Source organism: Osmerus eperlanus, chromosome 2 (genome assembly GCF_963692335.1).
Source record: "Osmerus eperlanus chromosome 2, fOsmEpe2.1, whole genome shotgun sequence".
NCBI lineage: Eukaryota > Metazoa > Chordata > Actinopteri > Osmeriformes > Osmeridae > Osmerus > Osmerus eperlanus.
Genome location: NC_085019.1, coordinates 8,328,764 through 8,340,072, shown reverse-complemented (window position 1 = coordinate 8,340,072; position 11,309 = coordinate 8,328,764). Strand labels below are relative to the sequence as shown.

The following is an 11,309-nucleotide window of genomic DNA, read 5'->3' as shown; positions in this document are numbered from 1 at the left end:
CCCCCTCTTTCTTTGTCCTTTTTCTTCACATCCCTCTCTTGTTCTTCTTCCCTCTGCTCTTCTCTCTTCATATGCCCTGTCCTTATGCAACCCATCCCAGAGACTATGGCACAACAGAAACGACCAGAGATAAACTGCATCGTTAAACTGCTTACTGGCACACGTCTGACGGAGGCACCCTTTCAAAGCCTGATGGAACACATAAAGGCAACAACACTGGCGTCTCTCGGCTTCTTTCAGCTTCACCCTTAGCCTCTCCCACCCTCAGATAGCCTCTCTTAGCCTCTCCCTTAGCCTCTCCCACCCTCAGATACTCTCTCTTAGCCTCTCCCTTAGCCTCTCCCGGCCTCAGATAGCCTCTCTTAGCCTCTCCCTTAGCCTCTCCCAGCCTCAGATACTCTCTCTTAGCCTCTCCCTTAGCCTCTCCCAGCCTCAGATACTCTCTCTTAGCCTCTCCATTAGCCTCTCCCAGCCTCAGATAGCCTCTCTTAGCCTCTCCCTTAGCCTCTTCCAGCCTCAGATAGCATCTCTCAGCCTCTGACAGCGTCCCTTGGGCTCTCTTAGTCTCTCTCTCGACCTCTCTCAGTCGACCTCATCCCCGTCGACTGGCAACCTCCATCAGGCCTGAGCCGCTGCCCTCTGGCCATTTCTAGCTGTACTTTTCGACAAATCTAGGTGCCTGTAGGCCTGTTTAGCCCTCTTTGGCCCTATTTTCCTGAGTGTCCATCACTCCAGTGTCTGGCCTCCCTCTGGCCCTTTTTAGCCCGCATGTCTCATGTCTCTGTGTCACGTCTGTCACTGTCACCGAGTAAGCTGCTTCTACCCCTTTTGAAAGAGAAGCTGCAGTTACTTCACTGAGTGTGTGTGTGCGTGTGTCTGTGAGTGAATGTTGTTACAAACAGTACAATATCAGCTGCTGCTGTGTGTGTGTGTGTGTGGGGGGGTGTTATGTGTGTGTGTGTGTGTGTGTGTGTGTGTGTGTGTGTGTGTGTGTGTGTGTGTGTGTGTGTAGGTTCGTGCATGTGAGTGTGACTGTGCGGCTGTGGGTGTAGGTTTGTGAGTTTGTGTGTGTGAACTGCATGTCCGGGCAGGTGCCTGGCAGGATTATCTAGTAACAGACTAACAGAACCAGCATCACTCTGTGACTAAAGAACAGAGGCATGCTTCAATCAATCTATCTGTCTCCTCACTATTTCTCTCTTCTCTCTCTCTTTCCAGTCTTTTTTCTTTACCCCTTGCTCTCCCTCTCAACACTCTGTACTCAACTCTCCCAAAAATAGAATTGTTTCACGTCACTGCCCTCCCCCCCCCAACACACACATACACCAGCATGCCACCAAAACTGAATTATTCAACGGAGAGCCAGAACGCAAGAATAAAGAGAGGAAGAGAGGGAGAGACAGATGAGAAAGAGACAGAGCGAGTAAGTGAGAGAAGAGAGAGAGCGAGAGAGAGAGAGAGAGAGAGAGAGAGAGAGAGAGAGAGAGAGAGAGAGAGAGAGAGAGAGATGGAGAGAGATGGAGAGAGATGGAGAAAGATGGAGATAGAGAGAGAGAGAGAGAGAGAGAGAGAGAGAGAGAGAGAGAGAGAGAGAGAGAGAGAGATGGAGCACAAGAGGGAAAGAGAGAGTGAGAGTCCGAGGGAAGGAGTGAGACATATCCATCTGAAAACTGCTGCTATCCCAGCTTAGTCATACCAAAAACACACCCTTTTCAATCTTTCCATTTCATTGTGTTCTATTCTCTCCACAGGAGGGGCTGTGCGAGGAGGGAGATGTCCTTCTGTCAGATGTTGTTCTATCCTAGAGGGTTCTGGTGTCTCTAGTGAAGAGAGGAAGGAAGGAGAGAACATGGCCTCTGCTGACCTCTCCATTCTCCACCTCCGCTTCGCTAAAGAACACCGTGGGAGGAAGCTAGGTTCTATTTACGGCTAAAACACACACCCATGAACACACACACGCATCTCCCATGTACACATTCCACAAATACAGTCTGTGCAGACATCACACACGCAGTGCACATGTGTCCATGTGACACATGCAACAGTAGACCGAACCAAAGAGAGCTGGACTGGACTGAAATGGATTAGAAAAAGCCACACAATAAGGCTAATAATAACTATATTCAATTGATAACTACGTGTCTAGTTCAGCGCTGGCTGTTAACTTTAAATTACTGTTAATAGCTTTAGAGATCTATCCTGAGAACAATTTAAAAAGGTAAAAAAAGCTTGATAAGTTCTGCTTGTGTGTGTGTGTGTCTGTTGGGTTAGAGTCAGCCCAAGGGAATCAGGATATGGATCAATTCACCCATCTATTACCTGAACTGGCATTGTACCTGTATAAGGCAGCCAAATTGAGCCTGGGAGGCACACACACACACACATACACAAACACAGACACACTCACGCACAAATATGTAGCATTATAATCACATACACAAAAATGCAAGCAAGGAACTGATTAACTCTTCTCTTTTCCACAACAACACACACGTCCACACACAATTGCTATACAGTTACGAGAAACCACACACGCAAAATTGCCAAACACGTTGTGCAGATCCACCATGCACTTTCGCTATTCATACAAAACGCCCGTGATTAGCACAAAACTGCACAAACCCTACATTTGAGGGCGGGAGGGGAACAAGAAGATGGGAAGAGGAAAGGTGAAAAGGAGACGCACAGGGTCAGAAAGTGATGGATCGGATTTGAGGGAAAGAGAAAGTACAGGTAGGAGAACACGAGAGGAGAAGAGGAAACTTCACATCCTATCAGTCAGTGTGCCGAGTAAGAAACAGAGACAGGTAGAGAAAGAGACAGAGACAGGGAGAGAGAGAGAGAGGTAGAGAGAGACCCGTTAACCAGCAAAGAGAGTTTTCATGCCATTTGGTTTGACGTATACACTGACAGGCAGTTGGGTTTTTAACTCTGTGTTTCTTTCCTTCCTTTGTCTACCTCAGTCCCTGTCTTTCTAGGTTCCTTTCATCCTCTGGACTTTTCCACCATGTCTTGCAATTGACTTCTATCATGCACTTCCTCCTCCCTGTTATGTTTTTCTCTATCTCTCCCATTTCTGCTGACATCAGTCACTCTAAAAGGTGGGGAGAAACGTCCGCCCGAATCTCTGACCAGTTCATCCCCCTCTAAATGAGCTCCAACACACACACACACTCACACAAACAATTGTGCGCGCGCACACACACACACAAACACGATATCACCCAAAGACCAACCTACTAAACTGCATGCAATACATTACGAGGCCACACGTCCCTAAAGAACAAACCTCAATGTCAAGTGAATGGGAGTGGGGTAGAAATAGACAGCAGAGGAGGAGAAAGAGGGGGGTGGAAGGGCGGCGGAGGGGGGGAGCAGAGGGGGGAATGAGAGATGACGACTCGACAGTTAAAAGTGTTTTTTTTTTTTTTTTACCAAAAGCAACCTCTACTGTTATTTTTAGTTCTTGGCGGGACAGGAGTGATCCTGACACAGAAATGTGACTGGGTGGTGAGGGAGACAAGATCCAGAGCCCTGTGTGTGCATGTGCGTGTGTCTGTGATCTGTGATCATCTAACATTCCTACACCAAGTACACACACGACACTGTCAATTCCAGTGGAGGATATGGGAACACAAATACATTGCCTATCCCCCAACCAACCCCTAATTCACACAAACGTACGCCAAAACACAGTGTGTGTGAAGCATAGTCCATGTAGTTAACAGCAGACAGTTGCGAGCGAGAGAAAGGCCGATAAATAATTTAGATTCTGCAGAGTGAATGTAGATCACTGACTCCACACAGGAGAGAACACTGCCTCTCTCTCTCTCCATCCATTCCTCTCATCCATTGCTCTCCTTCATCCTCTATACGTCCCTCATCCTGGCTTCGCATCTCTCTACCCCCCTCTAATCACACTCTATCATCTCTCTGTCCCCCATCTCCTTTTCTCTCCTCTCTCCCTGTCTCTGTCTTTGGCTCTTTTGGAGCACTTTGTCTCCAAGCTTCTATGACTCATACTACAGCCAATGGTTTCCTAACCGGACCAGGAAGCACAGTGAATTGTTTCTAGGTCTACGCACTTGAGTGTTTCTAGATCTACACTCTGGAGTGTTTCTAGATCTACACTCTGGAGTGTTTCTAGATCTACACTCTGGAGCGTTTCTAGATCTACACACTGGACTGTTTATGAGTCTGTTTTGACTGATTCTCCAGTAGTTCTATCTGTGGAAAGTGGCCTTCAGAGAAAATGAGTATCACCATGTACCCTTAGCTGGACTCAGATCAGATATTAACCATGAAGCCCAATGATGATTACTGTCTGACATGTCTAACGACAGGCAAATATTATAATACGCTTTCAAATAATTACAAAGTCTTATGAAGAGGATATATTTACTCCACACACACACAAGCACACACACACGCACAAGGGCACACAGTGCCCAAGTCTAGTGTTTCATTAAGAGGTCAATGAAAGTATAGATAGCAGGAACACATATTGACTTAGTCTCCACTTACAAAGGGGAATAATGATGCTGAACCATATGGGCGGTCCTAAAGTGTGTCTTCTGTGCTAAAGAGTTACACAAACACACACACCCATGCAAGCGCACTACCACAATCGACATTCTGCCCTCTAGCCATGAAGTCTCACAGGGAGAGTGTGTGTGAGGTTTACAGTAAATGGACGACACTAGATACGTGAGGGGAGGGGGGGGTCAAAGGTCAGGGCATCTGATCTGGGACAGAGGAGATGTGAGGTCACAGGAGAGGACTCAACATGCTCCTGTAGCTCTGAAAATAACTTTAGTAATTGTGTTCAAAAGGAAATGCACATGAACCAGGGATCGGACGTATCTTTTGGATGACTTACAATGTTAATGTTACTGAATAGATGTCAAATTACCATTTTACCGCCCCTCTTTCCTTCCTGCACACGCAATCACAAACGCTTGTCTTGCTTGTGCACCTCATCGTAATCCTTTAATCTCCTTTTCTTCATCCCCTTTCCTGTCGCTTCTCCCCTCCATCTTCAGCCCTGGTCGTAAATCCACTGGAGACCAGTAAATCAACTGGAACCACTAACCATCGGGATCTGTCAGCCCAACCATCCATCTACTCACTCATCAATCTACTAGATCTATTTTCAACTAGCCAAGTCGTAAATCTAATCACATTTTTTACATACTACATCTACAACTGACTGCATTTACAAGGCAAATGTATTCGATCACACATGATAGGTTAATCATTTCGTTTTTTTACGCTTCTGTTATGCGATACTGTGTAGCCTTTTTGGAGTTCTTTGAAAGGTGCCACAGTACACTGTTCTATGTCAGTAAGCGTAATAGCATGGTTTGGTTACAACTGGGCGTTAGAGAAGAAAAAAAAACTCCGGGTAGGCAGGTGACCATCCGGGAACAGGGTTGTTGACCCCTGGCCTAACCAAACCACCACTCATCGTTCCAGGTAACCCGTTCCTAGATCTCCACACTAGTCATGTCAAACACATCAGTCACTCCCTCTGGGCTCCTCTGCAGATCTAAGCAGATTCGGCAGATATCGTGGCCGTGCCCACATTAGACCTAATGCCAACCCCTCGCTGTGTGTATGTGACAGACCTAAGCCATCTGTGTCTTAATGGCATACATCTGACGGGACAAAAGAAAGATCTGCATGTTTACATCGCATGTTAAATGAGAGGAGGGCTTTAGGAGTCCTGGAGTACCAGGTGACCACGAAGGTTGTACCCTACAAGTCCACGCATGGTGGCTATCATGCCAGAGGGACATTATGATTAGACTGCATGGATAGAACAGAGAGAGACAAAGAGGAGGGAGTGATGACATGTAGAAGAGTGGGAGACCAAATTAGGACAGAATGGCTGATGGAGGGGATGGGAGATAAACGAGAAGAGAAAGAGGGATAAAAAAAATGATGGAGGGGAGAAGATGATGTGACACGAGTGGCCCAGCGTCTAATCATCTAATACGATTCCACAGACACCACGCACACACGTTCACATAAACACACACACCATTTTCAATCAAGTCACCACATTTGTTTACACACACACGGCCTCTCCTGCACGCACACATCATTTGTGAGATTGATTCAATTGAAATTAAAATTAGATCATGAAATAGTGCTTTCAAATATCCCTCACACTTGCCAGGGCCGCCCAATTAGGTTGAATCATTCTTCAACCATGAGGGCAGATCAATGCTATCGTTATTCTGATTTCCTCTCTCATCACGGCATATCTCTTACAGAAGAGCAGCATTCGCTCAAACGACTTGCCTTTTACTTCCAAAATGGTGCAATGCTAAAACCCACTGACAGTAAAAGGCACAGTTCAGTATGTCCCACACATGCCCATACAGTACACACGTGCACATGGACACATGTATACCAGATACACATGCACTGTGTATAATGGGCAACTAATGGTTCATGTAAGTGGCTACTACATCCTGCAATCTTGAAATACTCACACGCGTGCGCACACACACAGCGTCACTTCCACAATGCTCATGAAAATCTGATGTTCTGATGTGCTATGATGACTCAAATCCGAGTCTACAGGAATTGTGGTTAGCTGTACGAAAGCTCTCTTCTATTTTTTTGCTAGCTGGCCCCACACCATCCTTATCTCTCCTCTCTTTGCCATCCCCTACCCTAATTCTCAGTTTTTCCTACCACGTGAGGAGCCGGGTTGAGAATGCACATGCTGACATCAGCAACCAGCAGTGCCGCGCTACACACCACCTGCCTCGCCCCCTCCTCTCTCTCTCTCTTTCTCTGTCTCTCTCTCTCTCTGTCTCTCTCTCAAGAACATGTAACAGGCGAGCGTGACACCTAATAGCTTTGGCAACAATGTTGAGGCCAGTAGTGATAATTTACAGTAGGCTACTGTTATAGGCCTAGCCGTTATGCATTACATTTATGGCAGCATAGGCCTTTTTAACCTATATGATCTTTATGTAAACCACCTCCAGAGTTTTACGTATTCTCCACCATAACACACCAAAATGAATCCTCACTGCCTTCCATTAAAATGACAAAGCTAATTCCAAATATGTCGTTGGTGGCCATCAGGTATCCTATATTGCCTTTCCCATCACAGTGCCAACCAAATTATCAATTAGGGACAAGCTTTTATGGGGAGCCATCATTTTAACAGCTGACAACTGAACAGGCCTACCTTTATTTCTTGATTTTTTTACAGTGGTGACATGTAAAAGGTAAAAGGATATGGCCATTCGGTGATCTTTTTGGCGTATTTTCTCACGAAATTGTCCTCGCTGAATATGAAAAGAGAGCGGTTGACAGTGAAGCAGTTCTGGCGCACCGGGATAGGGTTGTAGAGGGCCATAGTCCGGGCTCTCTGCGCCATAGACTGTTTGTACATCCTTTGGCCTCCGGGCCCTCCGGGAGCTCCGGGGGCTCCGTGTCCATGTCCATGAGGGCCGCCCTGTCTGCTGCCACCGCGGCCCCCTGCGCCGGGCCCTCCACCATACCTGGACGGCACCTCGTCTCGCATTCTCTGGACACCAAATGCCAATCTTTACAAAGCAGCGGAAAAGGAGGCGAATGCTCAGCGCAACCACACAACATTACATCCCATCTGCCTGAGGACTTTTCATATGCACAACTGTTTCCTAAATCTTCAACACCTGCACGGAGAAAGCGATGCGGCCTTTAAATTAGAAAATGAAGACGCCCATGTATCGGCTTCTTCGCTGTGCTTTGCGTTTAATGACCAAGTGCGGTGTGGAAAAAATTAAACGTGCGGTTGCCTAGCAGGCTATAATTCACAGAGCACAGGTTTTCAGAATGTCTCTCTATTGCGTTATAATGTCCACAAAATTAGCAACAAAGCCAATATCACATTGGGCACATTCCAGAATGAGTTCAAATGAATGGTTTATGTTTTCCATGACTCCCCCTTCTTTATCATCTCCAGTGCGCGTGATAGCCTTGTCCGAAGGCTCTTGTGCTTTTCTTGACGATTCAATTCTGTCATGTTAAACTGTCATGACTTCTGCATTGCCAGCAACACTCACAAGTGTAGACCGAAATAAATCAAGCAGTCCAACTAAATAATAATAATAATAATAAAAACTAATCTATCCCCGATTAACAGGACATGTTGCTCGTAGTTGCCGATTTACGTTTCCAAGACTAAAAAGGCAGAAGAGGGGGGAAAAAACCCTATATTATTTATTTATTTAGTAACATCCGCAATGTTTGGTACAGTGTGGCTATAATCGGTCTCCCGCCACCTCACACTCGTTTTACATGCGCGCACTGACAACCGAGCATCTCGACACCAGGAAAAATGTGACATTTGTTGATGATCCTTATTTATAGTAAACCATCTTCGATACACACAGTCGTTGGTAATTCGTCCTCAAACGTCGGAGTTATGGTAATGGTAGAGTAATTCTCTTATACATTAGACGGTATTCCCCTCGCCACAATCATCATCTTCTTTCCATCACCTGCACGGGCATCCATACGTGTTCTAAGCCGAGGAGGGGGCATACGGACACGGAGTGCATCATCAAAGCCGAGTGGCGGACAGCCACCTCTCCCGTGTCTCACAGTCACTCATGTTCTTCTTCACCCGGTTGAGCACATTGTATAAAACCGTCAAAGTATCTCACCATCCCAGCCCCGCAGACTGTTTCGCTCACTGAAAATCCCAGTGTCCTACCCGTCCTCTTTCTCTCTTTCGACAAGTGCGCTCCTCGGCCTCGTCTCTCCCCGTCCAGCGGCCCCTAGGGGAGGAAAGGGGAGGAAGATGGATGCATAGATGGATGAAGAGGGAAATAATTCATATTTTCAGAATTCAGCCAGTGTGTGATATCAAAAAGCGCGTTGAATGATAATTTGCCTCTTGTCGCCCAGCATTTTTTAACTCTGTCGGCTAATGGGCTAGTGATCAATTCAGCTTTCAAGGATGAGACCACTGCCGTGTAGAAATGTGCGCGAGGCTAGCCGCTGCAGCACATGACGCACGCAGCCCCCACTCGTACACTCACACCCCGTCCAACTTCCAGACGCATGCATAGCATCCTTCTGTGAGCCCTGCCCAGTAGATGATACCTCTTTTATAGGCCTACACACCTTGCTTGATCAAATACTGCGAAAAACATGTAATATGTAATAAAGCATTGGAAGAATGTATGTCATTTACAAAAGGACGCTTGGGTACAATGTGTTTTATAAACGATTGGAAGTATTTGCTTGTCAGGGCCAGGTGTTCGGCTGTGTATGCTCGCGCATGTGTGTGTTTAGGCGATATGGGGGTGGGGGGCAGATGTAACTAGCGAGTGCGCGTGCATGTGCGCGTATCCCAGGGGAGATGTGCGGCAGCCTGTTTGTGAGTCGGGGAGAGAGAGACAGACAGAGAGAGAGAGAGAGAGAGAGAGAGAGAGAGAGAGAGAGAGAGAGGGGGGGGGGGGGGGTGAGAGAGAGAATCCGCGACAGGCTATTCTTAGCCGCAGACATTTGGAAATTAATGGACGGAGCTCTCCCTTCCTCACTCCACCCAAGACGACTCCTTTTCCTCCGTCTTTTCCATCCGTGCACGGTATGGGCTACCGTTACTTTGAAGGTGCCGGTAATGTCCTCATTGATTGCTGCAGACTATGTATGGCATTTGGACAGGCTAAAAACAATGCATCTGTTTTCCATGCTGAAGACTGGGGTCAGGTGATGAGAAGCAGCCCTGCCGGCAATTTTGCCCTATACTCTTAATCTATTATGTAATTAATTGATTAGTTCCCGAAATAGAAGTCTCACTGAATGGGAAATGATCAAGCGGACAAGGACTTCAGGACACCCGGCAAATTATTCCAAATGTGAAGACATCTAGGCAGTCTACAAAACATAGTACTGATGCGAGGAGATCAATAGCGGTGCGACCTTAACCGATACTTTACTGCATTCGATTTCATGAGAAATGGGTCGTTGACATATCAATGTCCTTTTTATATGTGCTTCCGGCTCTTAAGAAGATCCGTCCTCACAGACAGGACATGCAAACAATTATGCTTTCCCATGAACTTGACCTCTCCGACAAAAAAATCAATCGACAAATGAATCCCTGTGGCAATTGCGATAAATATTTTTGTCAAGATGGCAGACGGCTGTCTCATACATGTGCACCTGACTAAATTGAAGCAAATGTCGATTTTTTCACATCATAAAACATTTTAGTGGTCATGGGAACATGAACTGAAGCAGTCGTAAAGCGGTTCTCAACTTTTGCACCACAGACGTTTCAGTACCATGGACAGCTCACTTGATTCAACTCAGTACACATCACAGAAACTAATACTTTTCTAAGATTGACATTATGTGACGCGTCTATTGGTTACAGATCCGACTTCTTCTTTCAAAAATTCAAATTTAACTTAAACATTGAATTGTAAAGCAACAGTACCAGCTTGCTTTACACAATATTTTAAGTATGGACACAAAGTAGGCCTAGCTGAGTTTCATTCACTCTTTAAGCTCTATAACTCACTTAAGTTAACTTATATGCATAACCCTGATACTGATTGAGAATCTGGATCCCAGGTCATATAAACATAAAACCCCACAGCTTTCTGATTTCCTCTCAGGCACTCAAACTGGTTTCTGGTTGATTGAGATTAATGCCATGTTACAAATGACCCTGTGCCCACTGTTGGCCACAACCATGTACTAGAAGTCTGATGCTTCAGCATTGAGCAAATGACACCCACACAGGCTCAAGGCATATTGGAGCATTAAACTCCCTCTTCTCTCGTATCAGCAGAGGAGCCTGTGCTAGGGTAAGGGTCAGAGGGATCTGGCCAGCGCTCGCATGCCTGGGCTGTGAGGGTTTTGAGTTTGTTTGTGTGTATGTTGTGCATGTAGTACGTAGTACATGTAGAGTGTGTTTGTGTGTGTTTGTGTGTGTGCATTCCAAGGTGTGATGATCTGTGAAATTATCTCTTGCCCTTCAGACTTACAGCCCTAGAGGAGGAGCAGCAGCCTTCTGTCCAAGCAGCATGGAGCAAAGCCCTAAGCTGGAGAAACACTGGCTCATCAAGCACTGACACCCAAAATAAAAGCTATTGCAGACAATCCATTTAGTCTGTTCTGTTCCTCTGCTTCTATTATATATATATGGATATGAAGCCCTTGCACACTGGTGTAAGCCGTTGATACCCAGTGTGAGTTCACCACATAACCCAGCAGGAAACCCTGTCTCTCTCCTCTCATCAAACACAACAAGTATGCTCTACTCTGACTTCATTAGTGTTCCA

The 11,309-nt window shown here is 46.1% G+C and overlaps 1 protein-coding gene across 1 annotated transcript in view; it reads right to left on the bottom strand.

The window, feature by feature from the left end:
* Nucleotides 1-8,963, bottom strand: part of cacna1aa (calcium channel, voltage-dependent, P/Q type, alpha 1A subunit, a) — a 76,109-nt gene extending 67,146 nt beyond the window's left edge. Inside the window, 1 exon segment of the mRNA XM_062450854.1 lies at nt 7,263-8,963. Coding sequence (XP_062306838.1) covers nt 7,263-7,549 — 287 coding nt within the window. The 5' untranslated portion in view covers nt 7,550-8,963.
* Between the last annotated feature and the right edge of the window lie 2,346 nt (nt 8,964-11,309).